The 23,020-nt window shown below is 40.4% G+C and overlaps 1 protein-coding gene across 1 annotated transcript in view; it reads right to left on the reverse strand.

Moving 5' to 3' along the window:
• DPP10 (dipeptidyl peptidase like 10) overlaps positions 1-23,020 on the reverse strand; it is a 666,829-nt gene that overhangs the window by 303,745 nt on the left and 340,064 nt on the right. Inside the window, exon 5 of the mRNA XM_054723381.1 lies at positions 7,671-7,745. Coding sequence (XP_054579356.1) covers positions 7,671-7,745 — 75 coding nt within the window. The remainder of the gene's footprint in view (positions 1-7,670; positions 7,746-23,020) is intronic.

The raw sequence follows: 23,020 nt of genomic DNA on the forward strand, positions 1-23,020 counted from the left end.
AAGCATTCATCAGCATCCCCTGGAGGCCTTAGTTAAACACAGAGTGTGGGCCCCACCCCAGAGTTTCTGGTTCAGTGGCTCTGAGCCGAATTTGCATTGCCAGCAGCTGCCAGGTGACCCTGATGCTGTCTTCTGGGAACATACATTGAGAACTGCTATTCCAGGAAAGAAAAAAAAAATCAATCCGGAGTCATATTAGGTAAGTTTGGGAATCACCTTTGTATTTCTACTAGAAATGAAAATACTGGTAATAACTATTCTGAAGAGAAATCGCAGGAAATAAGGAATACAAGTAAATACTTTGGCACAAAATAGGTGCAGTATGACAAAATTGGTACACATGTTTATTTTTCTCTCTGGGCCTTCCCTTGTTTGGAGTCTGGAAAGTCTTCAGCAGGTGGAATTGACCAGTTCACTTAAATTCAGAGGCCTTCAAACCTCGCTGCACATTGCAATCTCCTGGGGAGTTTTAAAATGCCCATATTTGGGCTGTATCCCAGACCAGTTAAATCAGGATGTCTCCAGGGTGGGACCTAAGCACTAACAATTTTTAAGTTCTCCAGGTGATTCTCATGTGCAGCTAAGATTGAGAATCAATGCTTTATTTCTACAAACTTTGCCCATTTACTATGTTTCATTTGCTGTAAAACAAAAACAAACAAAAACAAAAACAAAAACTGTCTGGGCATTAAAATAAATGAAGTCAAGTTGTTGACTTTAAGGGTCTTATTATTTAGTCAAGGGGATGTACTCATAGATGGACATGTTGGATATAATGACAAGGACATTAAGATGAAAATATAAACCAGATGCTAAGAATGCATAGAAAACGGCCACTTACTTTTACCTGGAACTTTAAGAAAAGTTTGCTAGAGGTTCTGGTTTATTCATTCATATATTAAAGTTTTATTGTTATTGTTGCTTTAGTAACACTGTGCTAGGCACTGTGTCAGACAATTGTAGTTGTGATAAATTTTATAAAAGGGATGGAGAGGACCATGAAACTTAGGATAGCAGATTTCACTGAGTCAGAGAAGTCTGGAATGGCTCTGACGTTTGAAGAAAAGTATGATTAAGTTGACATCTGAAGAGTAAGAACAAGCTATCTCTATGAAGGTGAGACAAGGGGGCAAGATTTGCTTCAGTAGTGAAAGCCCTGTGATGGGAGGGGACATGGTGTTTCCAGGGACTGTAGGAAATCCCAAAATGCTGAAAGCAGCTGGGGAGTCAAGGGAGGAGAGGCTGGGAAGACAGGCCTTGTAGGTTGTGTTATGACTTTTGGTCTCTATCCCAGAAAGCCTTGGGGAGATTTAAACAGAGAATGACAACGGATTTCTTTTCATAAAGATCAGTTTAGCCTGAGTGTGGGAACTGATTACAAGGCATGAGAGTGATTGAAGGAAAACCGCTAGAGGGCTGCGACATTCTCTCAAACAAGAAATAATATAAGCACATTACACCTCCAAGCCGAGAACACTTTTTTTATTCGAAATATGTTTGATAGTTAACACTGTGTAAATTTAAGGTGTACCACCTGTTAATTTGATGTGTGTATATATTGTAACGTGATTGCCATTGTAAGAATAATTAGCACCTCTACCATGTTACATAATTATTCTTTCCTTTAAGTAGTTGGAATAATTAAGTTCTAGTTTATCAAGTTTGATAATTATAATACAATACTGTTGTCTAAGTTTATTGTGCTCTGTATCATATCTCTAGGGCTTATATATTACTTGTTCTAAATTTGAACCCTAAAAAGCATCTGTCCTGTTCCCCCACCTGCCATACCATGGTAACCCCCATTTTATTCTCTATTTTTAAGAGTTTGGCCAAAACCGGTTTGGCTCAGTGGATGGAGTGTCGGCCTTCGGACTCAAGGGTCCCAGGTTCGATTCCGGTCAAGGGCATGTACCTTGGTTGCGGGCACATCCCCAGTAGGGGGTGTGCAAGAGGCAGCTGATCGATGTTTCTCTCTCATCGATGTTTCTAACTCTCTATCCCTCTCTCTTCCTCTCTGTGAAAAATCAATAAAATATATTAAAAAAAAAAAAAAAGAGTTTGGCTTTTAAAATCCACATATGAGTGATAGTATGTCTTTCTCTCCAGGACCTGTCATTCATCCTTCCTCCATCTTTTAGTCAAGAGTGCAGATGTGAGGATTCAGGCAGGAAAACTCCTGCTGAGCTATATTAATCAGTGTTCATATCGATGGTCACAAGCCAGAGAGAGAAACAAACAAACAAACACTGAGTGAATCTTCTTTTCTTGGTCAAATAATATAGTGTTTATTTTATAAATATTTCTCTTAAATATTTGTTACATCCTAAAAAAGAGTTGGATAACCTCAACAATCTGGATATAAGTAGAACTTATTTTTTTATATTTATCTGACCTTTATTCATGCAAATTTAACATCTAAAAAAACACAGGGAAATGTTAAAGATTGTCTGATTTCCTGCTCCTTTCTCCAATATTTCAGGGGCATGCACCTAAAGGTTCCTGCTTGCTTTGCTTCAGATTCTGTTGCTGTGTAAACAGAGTCACCAACTGAGATGCTATAAGAGTCAGACAAGTACTGCAACCGTGATGAGACTGGGCATAAAAGAGCTGAACTGTCACAGAGATTCCCACCCGTCACTAAGACCAGTCAGCAGAGGCAGCCAGGTTTAAGCACCATTACCACCAGTAGACTATCTGCAAGTTGGAATCCAGCCTTTATTTGAGCTTTTCTAGTTCAGCTCATTTGCCTTGTAATGAAGATAGAGACAAATCATCTTACAAAGCCAATTTGCTAGGGTGCAGCTAGTATTTCCTACTTGAAAGACTTTGGATAAATTTCTAAATATGTCTGATCCTGCATTTTCCAACTTTTCAGGGAGATTAACTTTTCTCCTTTCTGAAATCAGAATAATAGCATGTACTAAAACGATGTATAGTATCTATGGTAGCTCCTGTTTCCCCACTTTTATGTATAAAGGGGGATAAAAGGAATTAAACACACCAAAATACTTTTAAAGGATGTGTTTGGGTGGTTGGATTTTGTGTGATTGTTTCTTTCCATCTTTGTTAATGGGCATCATGCACAAGTGCACATGGACACACACACACACACACACACACACACACACACACACACACACACACGGTAAGCATGACATTTAATTAATTACTCTAAAACTGTCAATAATCCCAATTGCTGCCTTAGTATAAACTGTATAAAATGGAATGAGATTTCAAGTTCTTCTCTAATTTGGGCTTAAAAGATTTATTAAGCCCAAATTGTCAACCTGTGGACAAGTCTGAATTGACTGCTATCCCTCAAAGACAAGGCTGCTCCCATGAAGTCCCATGTTGTCTGCACATCTGGAATGTTTTTCTTTCATCTGTCCTCATTTGATCTTCAAAGTCTAGCATATACTTCCCTCTCCAACATGATTACCTTGTTGTATGTGGTAGATTACTTCTACCTGAGTCTATGTTTCTTAATTGAGCTGATTCCCACGCACACACTTACAAACTTACACAATGTCTATTCCATTTGTGTCCACAAAACAGTTGAAGGACAAATAGAATGGGTAATAAATGAAGTGAAATACGATTGTGAAATTTAGTTTGATCATTTTTTCTTATTAAAATAATCCAGGACTGATATCATAAACTATTTTTCCTGAAATTTAAAAAACAACAAAAAAAAGCACAAAAAACGAGAGAGAGCCAATATTAAAATTTTCTTAATATATTAATTTACATTTTTGGCATTAATTATATTCTCATATAATCTTAACATATTTTGCTCAAGTATTCAAAGTTAACCTAGTTTTATACATTATACTAGGGACCTGTTGCAGGAATATTCCTGCAAGACTTCTGGTGGGCTTCCCTCCCGCCACGGCCACCTCTCCGGCCCCCCCACACCTCCTGCCCCCCCCACCTCTCCCGCTGTGGCGGGCGGGGCGGGTCGGGGTGGGGCGGGTGGAATGGGCGGGGCACCCCCTGCCCCTCCTGCCCACCCAACCCAGCCCTCGGCCACCTCCGCCTCCGCAGCCACGCAGGGGACACAGCCACTGCCGCTGCAAGCCTCGCCCCACACTCCCGACCCTCCGCGCCCGCTGACGCAGCTGCCTCTGTTGCCGTGCACTGCCGTCACCTCTGAGCACCCCGACCCGCCTCGCACACTGCCACCGCCTCCTCGGCCACACACACTGCTGCTGCACGCCCCACCCCGCCCACCCGCCCCACCACGCCCCGCCCCGCCCGCAGCCACTACCGCCTCCGAGGCCACCACGGCCACGCACACTGCCCACCACGTCCCACCTGCCGCCTCCGCTGCGTGCCCTGCCCACCGCCTCTGCCGCCGCCGCCACCGCCGCTGCGCACACTGCCTGCCACCACCTCTGAGGCAGCTGCGGCCGCACACACCACCCGCCATGCCCTGTCCACTGCCAACACCGCCTCAGAGGCCACCATGGCCGCGTGCTCCACAGCTGCACTGCCGCCTGCCCGCGCAGCTGCCTTGCTTTCTGCTTTCTTCAATCCTCCCTCCCTCAGCATATGCAAATTAACCACCATCTTGTTCGCTCTGATTGGCTGTGGGCGTAGCGAAGGTACGGTCAATTTGCATATTACTCTTTTATTAGATAGGATTCCAGAGCAGCCCTACCATTATACATTCCCAAAAGCAATGTATGACCGATCCAGTTTCCCTGAATACTGGCCATCATTTGGTGTAATCATTTTTATTTTATTTTAGCCATTTTGATATGAGAGTAGTGGCATCCCTTCTTGTTTTAATTTGCATTTATTTAATGGCTAATGATGTTAACTGCATTTTTATGTTCTTATTTGCCTTCTGTATGTCCTCTTCAAAGAAATGTCTCATGTCCTTGCCTGTTTTCTGATTATAAATATATATACCAGGCCTGCAGGGGAGGGCAGTTAGGGGTGACCATGCTGGCAGGGGAGGGCAGTTAGGGGCAACCAGGCTGGCAAGGGAGGGCAGTTAGGGGTGACCAGGCCAGCAGGGGAGGGCAGTTAGGGGCATTCAGGCCAGCAGGGGAGCAGTTAGGGCCTCTATATATACTAGAGGTCCAGTGCACAAAATTCATGCACTGGGTGTGTGTGTGTTCCACAACCCATCCTGCATCATTTCCAATCTGGGACATTCCTCTCACAATCCAGGACTGCTGGCTCCCAACCACTCACCTGCTTGCCTGTCTGATTGCCCCTAACTGCTTGTGCCTGCCAACCTGATCATCCCCTAACCACTCCCCTGCCAGCTTGATCAATGCCTAACTGCTCCCATGCCAGCTTGATTGTCCGTAACTGCCCTTCCCTACAGGCCTGGTCACCCCCAAGTGCCCTCTCCTGCAGGCCTTATCCCTCCAAACTGCCCTCCCCTGCTGGCTCAGTTGCCCCTAACTGCCCTCCCTTCCCAGCCTAGTTGCCCCTAACTGCCCTCCCCCTGTAGTCATGGTTCCCCCCAACTGCCCTCCCTTGCAGGCCTGGTTTCCCCCAACTGCCCTGCCCTCCCCTGCTGGCCATCTTGAGGCAGCCATCTTGTGTCCACATGGGGGTGGCCATCTTTGACCACATGGGGGCAGCCATCTTGTGTGTTGGAGTGATGGTCAATTTGCATATTACCTCTTTATTATATAGGCTATTTGTAATTCTTGCATTTGATAGCTTGATATATTCTAGATATTAGTCCTTTGTTGAATATCTGATTTTCAAATATTCTATTCCAGTCTATACCTTATATTTTAATCTTCATAACAGCATATTTCATAGAACAAAGCTTTTTTTTTTCTCTGTATACACTATAAATTTGATATAGTGTGAGAACTATTTCTATAGCCATAGATACCAAAGATTTTCTGCTACTTTTTCCCTAAAAGTTTCATTGATTTATATTTTTACATTTAAATCCATAAATGAGCTTTTACATAGTGTAAGACTTAGGTCAGTGTATTTTTATTTGTTTTGCCTATGGAAGTCCAGTTGCCCCAGAATCATTTATGGAAAAAACCATCTTCCTCCTATTAAATAGCTTTTGCACAATTATCAGAAATCAGTTAGGCCTATTTGTATGGGACTACTTCTGGGTTCATTATTCCATTTTATTGATTTACTAGAGGCCCAGTGCATGAAATTCGTGCATGGGAGGGAGGGTCCCTCAGCCTGGCCTGCACCCCAGGGATCGGGCCTAAACCAGCAGTTGGACATCCCTTTCACAATCCAGGACCACTGGCTCCTAACTGCTCACCTGCCTGCCTGGTTGCTCCTAACTGCCCTTCCCTGCTGGCCTGGTTGCCCCTAACTGCCCTCCCCTGCCAGCCTGAACCCCCTAACTGCCTCTGTCTTGGCCCTGCCACCATGGATTTGTCCAGAAGGATGTCCTGAAGGATCTCTAGAAGATGACTAGTCTAATTAGCATATTACCCTTTTATTAGTATAGTGTCAATTTCTCTGCCAATTCCACTTAACCTTAAGTTCTGTAGCTACTGAGACCTGATTAAAAAACACACAAAAACAATTTATGATCAGTTTAATATAACACTTATTTTCAGTTAAAATTGTATAAAATAATATTATTTTTTAAAAAGTTTGGGATGTTGTATATTTTTGTTTACAAAAATCAAGTATTTTTTCTCCTGTTACACATGATTTTCAAAAGTGCAACTAAATAGAAATAACAAAAGCAAAATTTGAGGTAAAAAGGCCAGGATGCATTATAGGGAAAAAAAAATGTCTTTGATTGCATTCTCCTTTACTCTTTTTTTCAGTGTAAATTGCTTATTTTAAATAAAAACATAAACTCATTAAACATATAGTACATGTGTAATTCAAACAACTAAAACCATCAAACAGAAGGTCCTCTGAACTGTGACATTTTATGTGCTCAAAAGCTTTCAATGCATTATATGAGGCTTTCTGCTTTAAGTCTATAAATTTTTATTGTCTGTCCTAAAGCACATAAAACTTTCTTGAATGATTTCCAATCACTTATTTTCCACAGAAACTAATCTGCTGAACTGGCTTTTCAACATTTACTTTGCTTTTTAACAGTGAGAATTACATCGTAAGTACTAAATACTCAACCATAGTACAGCTCTAATTGTGCTGTGGAGCTGACATGAAATCATAAAACCCCAATTGCATTTAGAATATTTTATTCCTTTAGAATTAATTTCTTGGCTTGCCCCACTTTCAGAACTTTCTACAACCATAAGGCTTATGCTTAAATACCACCAAAGAACATGTTCACCATAACTTAAATAAATGTTCTCACCAGTCCCTTCCCACTATCCACACTGCCATCCTGGGCACAGCCATTAAGAAAATTCCCTAGTTTATACACACATGAAACACTCAAGTATAGAGTACAGCTATCCTGAAAAGGTAAAAATCTCCCATTTGTCAGATCAGCTAACCTGAAACACTCCCCTCTGAAAGAGATGGACTTGGAGGACCACTGCACCAGGTACTTGCTAGTCAGGTGTGGTAGGACATTGACTAAGAACTTCTCTTGGGCAATATTGATCATCAGTGACCCCTGCAGATATAGATAAGCCAAGCTTTCTCTAGATGAGTAGATAACCCAGGAAAACTATAAATGCCACCTAAATGCATCGCAAGGAAAAGTTCAACAAAGGAGATCACATCTTTACCTGTTTGACATCATATGCCAGAAGAACATATTTCAAATCTGGTGAAACGGAATGTCTTGATGCTTTGAAGGTTCCCTATAAACAAAACAAAACAATTATCTATATACATAAAAGCCTAACCGACTGAACAACCAAAGGACCAGTCGCTATGATGTGCACTGACCACCAGGGGCCAGACACTCAACACAGGAGCTGACCCCTGGAAGTCAGTGCACTCCCACAGCCAACCTCCTGCAGCCAGCCAACCTCCCATGGTCCCTGCCTCGGGCTGGCAGGCTCCCCCGATCGGCCCAAATGTGGGGGGCCGGCTGGCTAACCTGCCACAGTCCCTCCCCCTGGACAGCCAATCTTCCATGGTCCCCCCCCAGGCCAGCAGGCCCCCCGATTGGCTCCAATGGGGGGCTGCTGGCCAGCCAACTCCTGCAGTCCCTCCCCCCGGCCGGTCAGTAGACCCAACCTGTGCACAAATTTGTGCACCGGGCCTCTAGTCTTTAATAACAGAGATTAGCGTGCATTTGAATATATACATATTAAAAAAAACAAACCTCATTTCTGTTAAACCCATAAAACTGTTAAATAGGCATTCTCATTCCTGCATTAAACATGCACATGCATATATGTATGTGTGATTATACAGATGAATACGAATACTTAGAGAGGCTATAGTAAACATTTCATTAATAAAATAAATGCTACCATATCTTTTCTACATGTTATCACTATAAAACTATATTATATTTTCATTATAAGAAATAAAAAGCAAAAACTCACTGAAATTCTTAAGTAACCAAAATGCTTTTATATTTGCATGTTCATCAAAATGAAAAGAAATAGTGACATTATGTGGTATCATGATTTTTGGACTGTACTTTTCTTACATGTTGTATATTTATATTGAAAGAAGACACATATTAAAGACAGAATCTCTTTAAAGTAAACTTCCAGAGTGAAACAGATTAAAACACAAAAATACATAATTAATTATATATATATAACTGCATGGAAAATGACCCAATACTTCATTGATTTTGAGCCTATAATTTTATCTTTGAATAGACTTGATGTCAGAAAAAGTGGAAAATAAAATGAAGGAGAAATACATTGAAAGTGGAGAAATAATTTTATTTTAAGTAGAGATTGTATTTAACTTCCTATCTAAAGAGAAGGCAAGCAGCCCTGGCTGGCATTGCTCAGTGGTTAGTGTCAGCCTGTGTGCCAAAGGGTCATGGGTTCAATTCCCGGTCAAGGGCACCATACCTTGGTTACAGGTTCGATCCCCAATCCCTGTTGGGGCACGTGCAGAAGGCAAGGCAACCAATCGATTGTCTCTCATCTCTCTCTGTCTCTCTCTCTCTCTCTCTCATTCTTCTTCTTCTTCTTCTTCTCTTTCTCTCCCTTCACCCCTTGTACTTTCTCTAAAAAATCAATGGGAAAAATATTCTCAGGTAAGGAATAAAAAATAATAATAATTAAAGAGAAAGCAAGCAAATTGAGTTGACGCATCAAAAGTCTACAAAATACAAAGAATATAAAGTGTATATGAATTTTAGGCAACCTTTTTTGAATAGAGATATACATCTTAATAATTTTGTACACCTCATATCAAGGCCAGTTTTCACAGGACTGTGCTCCATGATGAACAGAAAAGGGTGAAGTCAAGATTTTCTCATTTAGAAAGCCCCAAAACACAATGGACAAGGTAAGAAACTTAATAATGAGTATTTGGGAAAGTTTTCATAGAGTAATAAAAATATATATTTGGCTTTTTATTTCAGGTTCTGGGTATAGAGCTCCTAAAGTCCTTGGAATTTCCTGAGCAATGGGAGTGTCTTTTGTTAATAACTAATCCACTTTGAACATCCCAGGTTTATGCTAATGAATGACTTTAGGTTCTGCAGCTAAATGAGTGGCTAGAGGTATCTGGATGGGGCTGGCCACCAGGGGATCCAAATCCCTCATTAGAGGATTAGAATGTCCAGTCTTGGAGGTCAGGGTGGGTGGAAGGTTAGGAGATGTTCAATCACTTGGCCAATGATTTTATCAGGCATGCCTAGATAATGAAGGAGACCTGGATAAAAACTCTGATGGGTAAGATTTAAAGAGGCTTCCTTGTTACTAAACATATCAATGGACTAGGGCATGGCACACCCAGCTCCACAGAGACAGAGACAGAGATTTGGGCCCTCCGAATCCACCCTATTTCCCTCTTCATCTGGCTCATCATTTGTGTCCTTTGTAACGCAGTAATCATAAGTACAACTGACCATTGAACAGCACTGGTTTGAACTATGCCAGTATACTAGTACTTGTATGCAGATTTTTTTCCCCCAGTAAATATAGTTCAACCTTTACATCTCTGGGTTCAACATCTGCAGATCTAACCAATCAGGATGAAAAACAGTATTTTTGCAATCAAAACTGTAATTTCTGACCTGCGGATTCCTGGGGATCAAAATTACTATTTTCTATCCCCACTTGGTTGAATCCACTAATGTGAAGGACCTACTACAGAGTCAAAAGTTATACAAGAATGTTCCATTGAGTCAGAGTTGGCACCCCCAACCTCACATTGTTCAAGGATCAACTATATACAACTTTCTGTGAGTTAGTCTAGAGAATTATCAAATCTGAAGGGGGAACTGTTGGATTTGTGTCGGGGTTCTGCAGAAAGGCAGGGATCCTGAGAACTGGAGACTTGAAGTTGTTACCTGAAGTGGGGGCAGTCAGAAGCCCTTACTCTGTGTGATCGCCACTGAGTCTAGGTAGTTAGTATCAGAATGGAATGGAATTGTAGGTCAACTAGGTGGGGCCAGAGATTGTGGTTGAAATAACACAGTTTAATCTCTGAGCCAGGTTAACAAGAGAGTAGAGTGGCCTGGGAGAAAATACTATTTTATGGCAATGCTAACATTTAGATTTTTGCATATATACAGGGTGGGGCAAAAATAGATGTATATTCTTGTATTATCTTTATTATTATATTATTTTCCATATGAACAACTTTAAACCTACATTTGTCCCGCCATGTGCATCCACCTTGTACAATCCATGTATAAGATATTTAGAAGGCCAGAATAGTCATATAATAATTCATATATTTCTTTCTCAAAAAAAAACACACACATTTCAAGAGCAATGACAATAACAAAAGCAACAATGGAGCTACCATGGGATCTATCATCTATCATAAGGCTATCAATTGCTTAGATTTTTGCAGTTTTCAATAATCCTCAATCCTCCTCATGGCAACACTGTGTGATAGGTTTCACCATTCTTAGAGTTTCATGAACTTATTTTTGAAAATTGATTTTTAGAGAGAGAGAAAGGGGGTGGAGAAAGAGAGAGAGAAGCCTTGATTTGTTTTTCCACTTATTTATGCATTCACTGGCTGATTCCTACAGGTGCCCTGACTGGGGATGGAACCCACCACCTTGGCAAATTGGGATGCTCTAACTGAGCTACTTGACCAGGACCTCTCTCATTAACTTGCTGTATATTGAAACTTGGTAGCCATTAGTTTGTGGGGAATATAGGGTGACATTGAAAACTCAAGGTCATCTCACTCAACATTATTGTATCAGGAGGTGAATTGTTACACAGTAAGGGGAGTTTAATTGTTATTTAAAAATCAGGTAAGCCCTGGCTGGTGTGTCTCAGTTGGTTGAAGCATCGTCCTGTATAAAGAAAGGTCACAGGTTCAATTCCAGGTTAGGGCACATACCCAGGTTGTGGTTCAATCCCTGGTCCCAATGGTGATGCGTAGGGAGACACATCAATGTCTCTCTCTTCCTCCCCTCCCCCCCTCTCTAAAAATCAATGAATATGTCTGTGGGTGAGGAGTACAAACAAACAAATAAGTAAATACATAAATACATAACAGTTAAGAGGGCAATGCCATCATCTGTACTGTGGAGATTAGAAAACACTAATGCCACAGTTAAACTTTTCTGAAGTTCACAAAGGAACACACATCACAAAATTATACAGGAGTACTTCCTTTCATAAATCCTGCATTATCTCACCAGCAGGAGTGTCTCTCTCCTTCCTCCAAAGAACTTCCCTGTCCGAAGTCTGAATTGTTTCAAAAGAAGCGCTCTTCCCTAGTCCCCACACACTCTCCTGGGATGTTCCTCACACACAGTAACTTCACACGTTCACAGGTGCTTCTGTGCCTCCAGCAACAACACTTTAGTATCTTTTATAGATCCCACAATTATCCAGTCTGGCACTTTATTAATTATCACTCCCCTGCCTCCAGCTCATGAGGGCTCGTGTACTGGGAAACTTTCCAAATATCTTTCCAGGGGCCAAGCTGCTGAACCATCTCTGAATTTAGAGAGTGGTACCCAGGTCACTTGTGCTGCAAAGAGACTTGCTGATGATAACGCGTATAAGAAACACATCTTTGCAGCTTAGTCAAGGAACATTGGAATTCTCAGGCAAATCCCTCCTAGCATAAGCCATTAATGTTATCATCTGCTGTGGCTGGGAAATTAATTCCTCCTAGCAGCCACAGGAGACCTCAGGGTCTACACTGACCCAAATTATAGACATCAATATAGTTTGGTTGAGTGTCAATTTTATATGGCTTCAAATTAGGGTTTCAGGAAATTCATTGTTGCCAATAATGCTGTTATCTGACCTACATATTTAATCACTTCATTACTATTGAAGAAATGAATGCAAAAATATTATCCACATATCATTATTAGTATTACTTAGCAATGATGCCCACCAGTGTACTTTTTGACACTGAAAGTGGTACAAAGGGCATTAAAATGCATGAAATCGGCCATCTAAGAATGTTCAATTAAAGTCAAGCAAGGTGACAATAAACAGAGAAAAATAAACACGCAGGTGGTTTACTAAACCAATTAAACAAGGAAGACAAGACATTTGATCAAGTTGAGAAGCAAATGCATGCTTTCAAGAAGCTTAGGGAGATTTTGTAATACCTCTTTTGCATATATCATTTTATTCTGCCAAAACTCATTTATTGAACATTCACAATATGACAAGCCCCATAGTAGGCACTGAAAGTGTTACAAAGTTGAGAAACAAAGTCTACTAAAATCTTATCTATCCCATATTGGGCAAGATAAGACAAGTCTTATGTTTCTCTGTAGTCCACAGTAGAGCAGGGGCCTAAAACCCAAATGCCTTAATGGACTGGGCATGGAGTGAAAGAATTCAGATGTCTGAATAAATTGAGGATAAATAGAATACTAAGGCTGCCTAAAAGAGGCAGGAGTCCCTCAGCTCCCAATATTTGTTATCTTACAGGAATAGAGTATATAGAATTTTTAGTTTTCTAAGTTTTTCAAGATAACCTGGAAATCAAGTTTTAATTTAGAATCTCATGATTTTTAAATTATAGCCCATTACCTTTAAATGTACATGTGGGGGGCAAATTTTGCCTAGGGGCTGCCAGTTGCTAATTTCTGGTAAAGCAATAACAACCATAAGAATGAGAGAAGGGACTGGCCAGTGTTGCTCAATGGTTGAACATGGATCCATGAACCAAGGTTGATTCCCTGTTAGGGCACATGCCTAAGTTGTTGGCTTGATCCCCAGTAGGGGGCATGCAGGAGGCAGCTGATCAATGATTCTCTCTGATCACTGATATTTCTTTCTCCCTCTCCCTTCTTCTCTCTGAAATCAATAAAAATATTTTTAAAACAATTTAAGAATGAGGGAGAAGAAAGAAGATGATATGGGATTTAAAGAACAGAATGGTATCCTTGTCATATATTTGGTGGTAATGTACATAAACATTTCATGATGGAGTTTTTTCCAGTTGAAAAAAAATTATAGACAACACTGTGAGAATAACCCCCACAAAATTCATAAGTAGCTTAAAAAGATTCCTGGAGAGCCCTGTCTGGGTTCTCCGTTGGTTGGAGCGTCATCCAGTGTACCAAAAAGGAAGCAGGTTCAATCCCCAGTTGGGGTGCATACAGGAGGCAACTGATGGATGTTTCTCACATCTCTCTTCCTCTCTCTCTCTCTCTCTCTCTCTCTCTCTCAAATCAATAAAAACATATCCTCAGGCGTGGATAAAAAGAAAATGTTCCTGGAGAGGTGTGGGGGGAGGCAGCCCCATGGATTCCTGCTGATATTAATGACACAACCAATATTACCTACATGAATGTGGCAGAACTGATCACTGTTTTCATGAAGGCTGAAATTTAAAGGCAAGGAAGCAACAGAATCAGATTTGAATTTAGAACAATTAGTCTGGTACATGAGTGGAAAATGAGTTGGATCTGTTGACATATTAAGGTCCTAAGACATGGTAAGAGGCTCTCATGAAAAACCAGGTAAGTGATTTCAAGATTTTAAGGGAGAAGCAAGTGCACAGAGGAGAGAGGATATATGCAAAATACAAAGGGATTTAATTATTACATTTGAAGATAGAAAGAAGGATGTGTACAAAACACATTCTGGATTTTTCAAGTGTTTATTACTCAGTGAATCTTGCTACAGCAAGCTAAGCTGGGAAGAAGCAAAAAAAGTTGTTGTTTTTTGAAAGTATGTTTTTATTGATTTCAGAGAGAAATGAAGAGGGAGAGAGAGATAGAAACATCAATGATGAGAGAGAATCATTGATCAGCTGCCTCCTGCATGCTCTTTACCAGGGATCGAGCCTGCCACTCAGGCATGTGCCTTGACCAGGAATCAAATCATGACCTCCCAGTTCATAGGTCAATGATCAACCATGGAGCCACACTGGCTGAGCTGTTTTTGTTTGTTTTAGAAAAATGTTATTTTAGACAAGCACAATTTAGATGTGTTATGGATACAGTCCCTTAAAAACATCCATAGGAATGTAGAGGATTTTTGTACAAAAGCCTGGAGTTTAAGACAGCTACCTGGGAATGTCATCATTAATCAGTTATGTGGAATATGAGGTGAAAGTCTACATCCAATGAAAATCCACCCACATCAGATAACAGGAGCAAAACCCCTCAAACGAGATGTTCTACTAGGGGTGAATTAGTAGCAATGCAGTTATAATGAATATTCTTTACTATTACTTTTATCATTTAAATGTATGTATTTTCTTTCTCTTATACTTTTGTTCAACCTGCTCACCTGTTGCAATACCATCACCCTTGCCTGCTCATTATTCACATTGCATTTCTCTGAAATATCATTTTAATTCTCCCCATTACCCTCCCCTGTCCTTTTCAGCTCAAATGATTCATCTGACCTCGCATGTATATAATTATATGTGCAATTCATCTGATCATTGATCACTGTTTCATGATTGCTCTTTAGGTTGTTTGAAATTGCAATTTACATTTTTTATTGCCACAGTAATGTCCTTATTAAGATGCTCCATTGCAATGATTCCCTCTTGTCAGTAACATTATAACTAGAAAAAGAAATAAGATGATGGTGTTCCAAGATGTCAGACATTAAAGTTCATGGCAAGAAATCATTAAACATAAACTTAAATGTCTGAAGTGCCAGAAAATGTAAAATATGCATTTGTATGACTTGAGGCTGAGAAAGGACTGAGCAAAGGAGAAGAATGAAGATGGGGATAACATTAACACAATTTGGTAAGAAGGACTTGGTTGCCTTAAGACAGATAAATGGCAGAAGCACAGAAACTGTGTAGTTCAGGTCAGTATTGTTCTAGAACTTGTAAGAAGCTGGTGATAAAAATATGTAAAGACATCTCTATTTACCCTCCACCCACAAAAAATACTAGTCCAGACACTTGAGCTGGGTGACTCTCCAAGCCTTAAAGTGTTAAGTGGCACATTTTCAACAGTTAGAGAATGATGAAAACAGGAAGGTAGGTCTTAGTGGGTCCTATGATCTTTTCTTCCTGCTCTCTCCACCTCCACCCCACCAAACTCTCTCTTTCTCTCTCTCTCTCTCTCTCTCTCTCTCTCTCTCTCTCTCTCTCACACACACACACACACACACACACACACACACACACTGTGTGGACCCTATTCAGAGTATATCGGATGCTCAAGGCGAATTAGAGTATGAAGGCCCTATTCAGATTACACCGGATGTCCAAGTATGGAAATCTTAATCAAAGTGTTCACGGTTGAGTTGCTATATGCAGGTGCAAAGGATGCAGCAATCTATGCACTGTGCAAGAGTGCTCTTCTATAACCCAAAAGACTGAGGTCACTATTTGGCAAAAAAGCTCCTTTTGTTTAAGTAGTAAAAATATGATACTGGCAAGCAAGTAGCCAGTTCAGATGCGGCTACTTAGTGAGGCAGCTCAGATGATGGCTGGTGTGGCTGCTTGGTGAGGCTATAGCTTTAAGGATGGCTCCTGTATGACTAGCTCCTATATAGGAGGCTACAGCTTGGCAGGAAAGATATATTGTTACTTAGCTGGTGTGCGGCTACCTACTGTATGGGACTTTGCATTGAAGAACTATTTTGTCTAGTGGCTCCTTGTTAGCAAAGGCTACTTGGCCAACGGCTCCTACAATAAAGATTCTCTCATACACCTACACGTTCTCATGGCTTTCCCATCTACCACCCGGCATCCAAGAAGGTCCAGCCCCTGGCAGAGGGGCTTGAACCTGATAGTTGGCATAGTGGAGCAGAGGATAAAGGAGGAACTGAGTTCCAACACACACACATTTCATGTTTAACTTATTTGGCTATAACTTCCCTCATTATTGAATTTCATTTTTAATTGATTGATACCTGACACAAATTTTTAGGAAAGGCATCTCTTACTCTAGAAAGGTAAAATATTAACATTTCAAATATGTGATTAAGTATATATTATGAATATGTTTATTTTATTATTTTTAACTAGAGGCCCGGTGCACGAAATTCGTGCATGGAGGGGGGTTGTCCCTCAGCCCAGCCTGTACCCTCTCCAATATGGGACCCCTCGAGGGATGTCCGACTGCCCGTTTAGGCCCAATCCCAGTGGGCAGTCGGATCCTAAACAGGCAGTCGGACATCCCTCTCACAATCCAGGACTGCTGGCTCCCAACTGCTTGCCTGCCTGCCTTCCTGATTGCCCCTAACCGCTTCTGCCTGCCAGCCTGATTACCCCCTAACCACTCTGCTGCCAGCCTGTTTGCCCCTAACTTCCCTCCTCTGCTGGCCTGGTCACCCCTAACTGCCCTCTCCTGCAGGGTTGATCACCTCCAACTGCCCTCCCTTGCAGGCTTGGTCCCTCTCAACTGCCCTCCCTTGCAGACTGGGTGCCTACCAACTGCCCTCTCCTGCTGGCCATCTTGTGGTGGCCATCTTGTGTCCACATGGGGGCAGGATCTTTGACCACATGGGGGCAGCTATATTGTGTATTGCAGTGATGATCAATCTGTATATTACTCTTTTATTAGAAAGGATAGAGGCCTGGTACAGGGGTGGGGGGCAACTGGTTTGCCCTGAAGGGTGTCCCAGATCAGGTGGGGGTTCCCTTGGGGTGTGGGGCGGCCTGAGCGAGGGGCCTGTGGTGGTTTGCAGGCCGGCCACACCACTTGGCAACCCAAGCGGAGGCTCTGGTATCTGGAATTTATTTTCCTTCTACAATTGAAACTTTGAAGCCTGGAGCAGAGCCAAGCCTGGGGCTCCCTCCGAGGCCTGCAGCCATTTGTGTTGGGGTTATAATTGAAACTTTGTTGCCTTAAGGGGGTGGGCCCGGCCAGGGTGTGCGGAAAGCTTTGCTTCCCCTGTTGCCGGCAGCAACCCTGGCCTGCTCTCTCAAGCTCCATTCTGCCGCCATTTGTTTGAATTTGTTTACCTTCTATAATTGAAACTTTGTAGCTTGAGTGGAGGTTTAGGCCTGGCAAGGGCAGGTGGAAAGCTTGGCTTCCTCTGTTACCTAGGAAACCTTGCTCTCTGTGGTTGTAGCCATCTTGGTTTGGGTTAATTTGCATACTCGCTCTGATTGGATGGTGGGCGGAGCTTGTGGGCGTGGCTTGTGGTGTGTCGGAGGTATGGTCAATTTGCATATCTGTCTATTATTAGATAGGATAATCCTTTATTGTTTAAAATATTACATATATTCCCTCTTTACACCCCATTGACTCCCTCCAGCCCACCCCCACCCTCTGTCCCAGACTCTCACAGCCCCATTGTCTGTGCCCATGGGCCATACATATATGTATACAAGGTCTTTGGTTGATTATCTCCCACCCACCCACCCTCCCCCGCCTTCCTTCTGAGATTCCACACTCTGTTCCCTGCTTCCGTTTCTGGATCCACTCAGTTCGTCAGTTTATTTTGTTACTTAGATTCCACATGAGTGAGATCATGTGATACTTGTCTTTCTCTGACTGACTTATGTTTCTTTTAGAGAGCAGTCATAAAGTAAGCATAAGGAAGGGTTTTAGAAAGCCACTCTTACTTAAGGTGATGGGGACAGGGTCAATGGTTACTCTGCAGTGTATAAAGAGGAAAAGTTGATCAAGAGAAGCCAGAAAAGAAGGCATGTATATGGCAAAGATGAGCTCCCTCTCTCTGCATGGCTTCAAATAACAGAGATGCAAGTAGGTTATTACTAGTGTGTAGCTCTAAACAAAGCCATAACTGTGTGTATATAGAAGGAATTTTAAAGTCAAATATTTTATTCATTTTTCTTCCCATGTTCTTTTTTCTTAACTGCCTAGTTACTTAGTATAGTGCTTGAATGATATTTCTTTGTAAAACCTACAACATTCACTTTGTATAAACATAGTACATGGATTATCATTTTTTTCTTGGCACTAGGCATCTTATTGATATTAGAATATTTTACAAAAATACTATGCAGAAAATGCTCTGGTACAAGTCAGTAGTGTTTAAGACTATTGAATCAGTACCTACTAACATATGTAGACTGGCTCACATATATCTTTCTTACTCAATAAATGTGAACAGCCATATTAATAGTTTATCGATTTGGTTCATAGGCCATACACTAAAACATTTAAAAAATAATTTTTATTTTTAATAGAAAGTGAAAACTAATGAACTCTGAAGTCTATTAACTTTTAAAAAGGGGGGCAGACAAGGTGACTTTGAGGAGAACACCAATATATTTCCACCCCAAAAAGTCAATAAATTAGAAAAAAATTGCTGAAGAAGAAAAGGATATTGCAAATTGCATATTATGCAAATAATTTCTTTGAAGTTTAGTTTTTTCTAGTCTACTGATTCTTCAAATTGTTTTAATGATTTCTCATAATATTGCAAATATCTTCCTCTTAAATGATGCTGTTACATTCAGGTACAGCAGCACTAAAGAATATACCCTATATAAAGAAATTAAAAGTTAAGGAAGTCCTAAAAAAATTCACATTAGAGTTTCCGGATAAGTTTTCTCATCATGGCCTAACTTGCTGGGGAGCACAAGAGACATGGTTGAAAAGTTGTAAGGAGGACATTCTGGTAAAAGGGAAGCGTGTGGAAGGCCACCTGCCCTGTTTATCAGAATGCGACTTAGGGGAGACTAAGGGGAGTGTCGAAGGCTTGCGCCCCTCATTATTCTTTGACCTTTCCGAACAAGTCTGTGCACGTGCAGACCCCTGAGTGTTTACTGGAATCCTTATGCTTAATCCCTGGATGCCCTTGCCTAGAGGACAATGTAAACAAGTGTCCTCCCAAGATTACTCACTCTGCTAATTGCATCTAAAGATAAAAATTCCAATAAAAGCCTAACAAGGCAGGCAATCGAGGCTGCCTGGCTGCTGTCAGTCAGGCCGTCCCTTAGCCCTCTCCCCCACAGTCAAACTGTGTCGGAGTAACATGTTCATCCGTCCTTCAGTGGCTGCTGGTCAGCCCAGGCAACAACTAATAATTCCCTCAAAATAAAGCAGAGGTTAGTAACGAAAAAGAACCTTACTTGTTACAGATTTGACATATTCTGATATGTTACCCACTAATACCATGTTTACTATCTATGTGTTTATTGTCTATCTTTGATAAAATTATATATATATATATATAAATATATATATATATATATAAACAGTTATTAGTGTTTTCTCTTATCTTAATGGACCTTGGGCACATATAATTAGATTAATCATAACTTTTGTCTTTTGAAATAGTGCCATTCACAATAAATTTAGCAAATAAAAATATAGGAGGGCTAGTACAATTTTATTTTATTTATTTATAAATATAATTTTATTGATTTCAGTGAGGAAGAGAGAGGGAGAGAGAGAGAGAGAGAGAGAGACATCAAAGATGAGAGAGAATCATGGATCAGCTGCCTCCTGCACGCCCCCCACTGGGGATCGAGCCCACAACCCAGGCATGTGCCCTGATCAGGAATTGAACCGTGACCTCCTGGCTCACAGGTCGGTGCCCAACCACTGAGCCATGCTGGCCGGGCCAATTTTAATATCAGATAAACAACAGATATCTTGTAAATAATGGAAGTAATAACAAACCATATAACCTTGAAAATAATATGAAAAGAATGGAATATCATATAGTAGTCATGAATGTATGTGAATTAGAGTTAAGTGCAAATATGCATATATCAGTAACAGAATGCTGAGTTACAAAGAAAAAAAGGAGATGATCATGGACTGCCTCATGCCTCTATCACAAGTTCAAGGCCAACTAAGATTAAACAATATGTAACTTAGGCAAACATGTACACATATATATGCACACATATATATAACTAAGTTTGATATATATGTATATGAGTGTGTATAATTATATAGAGTTTGCTGGTGCACGTGTGCAACCACCATCATATGTATTTATCTAGGGTGGAATATGTGGATAGAAGGACATGTGAATGTTCTACTTCACAGAATAAGGGCAGCATCTTCCCAAAAGTAAAAACACAATTACACTCCCGCTAACAATGTGTAAGGGGCCCTGCTCTTCACATTCTTTCCAATTTGTGATAATTTCAGAGTTAAGTTTTGCCAGTGGGCTAGGTGCAAAATATTATCTCCTTTTTGACCACCAATTTTTAATGTATAAGTTACGTTAAGCATCTATCTGCTTATTTGTCAATAATATGCGTTTCTTTTGTAAAAAAATAAATCTATTTACATCTTTTTGTCATTTATCAATTAAATTAGATGACCTTTTTCCTTTTTTCTTTACATTAATTACATTAACATTTTCCAGTTAAGTAATGCTTTCACCATGCCTTTATTTACTTATTTTTTTAAATATATTTTTATTGATTTCAGAAAGGAAGGGAGAAGGAGTGAGAAATGGAAACATTAATGATGAGAGAGAGTCATTGATTGGTTGCCTCTTGCATGCCCTGCATGGGAGATGGGGATTGAGCCTGCAACCTGAGCCCGTGCCCTGACTGGGAATAGAACCATGATCTCCTGGTTCATAGGTCAACATGCAACACTGAGCCATGCCAGCTGGGCTCACCATGCCTTTAGTATTTACTAGTTGGAATTCTTTAGTTTGCTAAAATATTCACACACTCTCATTTTAATCCTATATAGTAAAAGACTAATATGCAAATTGTCCCTTCCACTGGTAGTTTGACCAGGAGTTCAACTGGGAGTTTGACCAGGGCGTGGGGCCAGCCGGCCAACTACCCATGGATCCTCCCCCCAGCCAGCTCCACCCCTGATCGCCCCCCCCCCACCCCGATCGGGGGCGGGGACAGCCAGCCAAACACCTGCAGCCCCTCCTCCCAGCTGGCCAGCCCGATCAGACCCAACCCATGCACGAATTCATGCACTGGGCCTCAAGTGAGATTATAATAGATATATAATGCAAACCATAAGATATAAAAATTAAGATTCTGAAGATACAAGTCATTTGAAAAACTAGAGAATAACAAGGCTCAGGTTTTTAGCTTCAAACTCAATATTTTTGAGTATATTAGCAGGTGGATTATCACTCCTATGCTCAGGGTGCATGATAAAGAAGATTCTTCAGCCCTAGCTGGTTTGGCTCAATGGATAGAGTGTCAGCCTGTGGCCTGAAGGGTACCTGGTTCTATTCCAGTCAAGGGTACATGCCCGGAAAAGAGGAAAAAAGTAATTTCACATTTACTCCCTGGTGGCACAGCACATTGGGGAAAGAAAGTCAAATCCAGTGGAATGACAATGAAAATAATTTCCAGAATGAATTAGTTTAAGAGTTGAATTCTTTTTTACTAACCTTGCATTTTAATGGCCCAAAGCCAAAAGTCATTTCTTGTATTATTCCCTTTCTAAGAAAAGCTCATGAAGAGTTTTAATACTTTTATGAAATGCTAAGATCAATCCATTTTCTGCACATTTTTCAATATCCAGATGGAAATTGCACTAAGCTTAAAGCAAATGGTGTCCAGTTTATATGTTTATTTTCCTCCCTTGTATTAACTTATTTCACTTGAAATACTGAGGAGAATTTTAAGGGGTACATTTGTAATACCTTTTAGGGGAAATATTCCCTCTAACCTTTATTAAGTAGGTATTTACATATGAATGAGTTCATTATACATAGGTACTCACAACTTCTCCTTTTGTTCCACCTTCCCTAACACTCATCATTCATTCCTTATTCCATCTGTTAATAATAGATACAGTTCTAGTAAGAGATTTGAAATTAAAAAAAATATTTTCATTGAACTTAACAAATGGTGGTGAGTGAATAATTCCATTAAGGTTCAAGCTAAGTAGGAATATTTAAAGGAAAAACATTGCTGCACATGAAAATCTCTTGCTAAGTCCCAATCTTACAAGGTTATGCAAAAAATAACCATAGAAAAAATATGAATCAATTTCCAGTGCACATATAACAAGATGATGCTTAACTTCACTCAAAATTAGATAGCTGCACATCAATATAACAATTAAGTACCATTTTTCATCAGCCAAATTGATAATAATTAAAATGTTGACAATACTCAATGACAACAAGAGTGGACTAACAGGCAAAATCAAACACTATTAGTGGACCTGATTAATGCAATTTGATACAGTCTATTAAATTTCAAATTGACCTTTCCTTTGATCCAACAAAACTACTGCTATGAATTTAGCACACAAGTATATTTCAAAAAAGGTTGCCTAGTGTATTTGCAAGAATATAATAGAAAGTAAATAAATTGTAGTGCAAGGAAATTCTATGTAGCCATTGAATGATATTAGAGGAAAACAAAAGAGTTCATATAAAAAGATCTTCAATTTACATTATTAAGTGGATAAAGAGTGTAGGCCACCCATACTGTTGAAATTAAACACACACACACACACACACACACACACACACACACACAAATACACTTGAGTGTTTATATTTTAAATATATTGCTTATATACAAATTGACAAGACATACAGACATATTTTTGGAGAATATTTTACTGGTATAAATATGGACATAGCTATCTTCAAAAGGAGTATAGAGTGATATGGAGAGAAACTTTTGTTTTCATTATACTGTA

The sequence above is a fragment of the Eptesicus fuscus genome, chromosome 11, assembly GCF_027574615.1.
Source record: "Eptesicus fuscus isolate TK198812 chromosome 11, DD_ASM_mEF_20220401, whole genome shotgun sequence".
NCBI classification, from domain to species: Eukaryota; Metazoa; Chordata; class Mammalia; order Chiroptera; family Vespertilionidae; genus Eptesicus; species Eptesicus fuscus.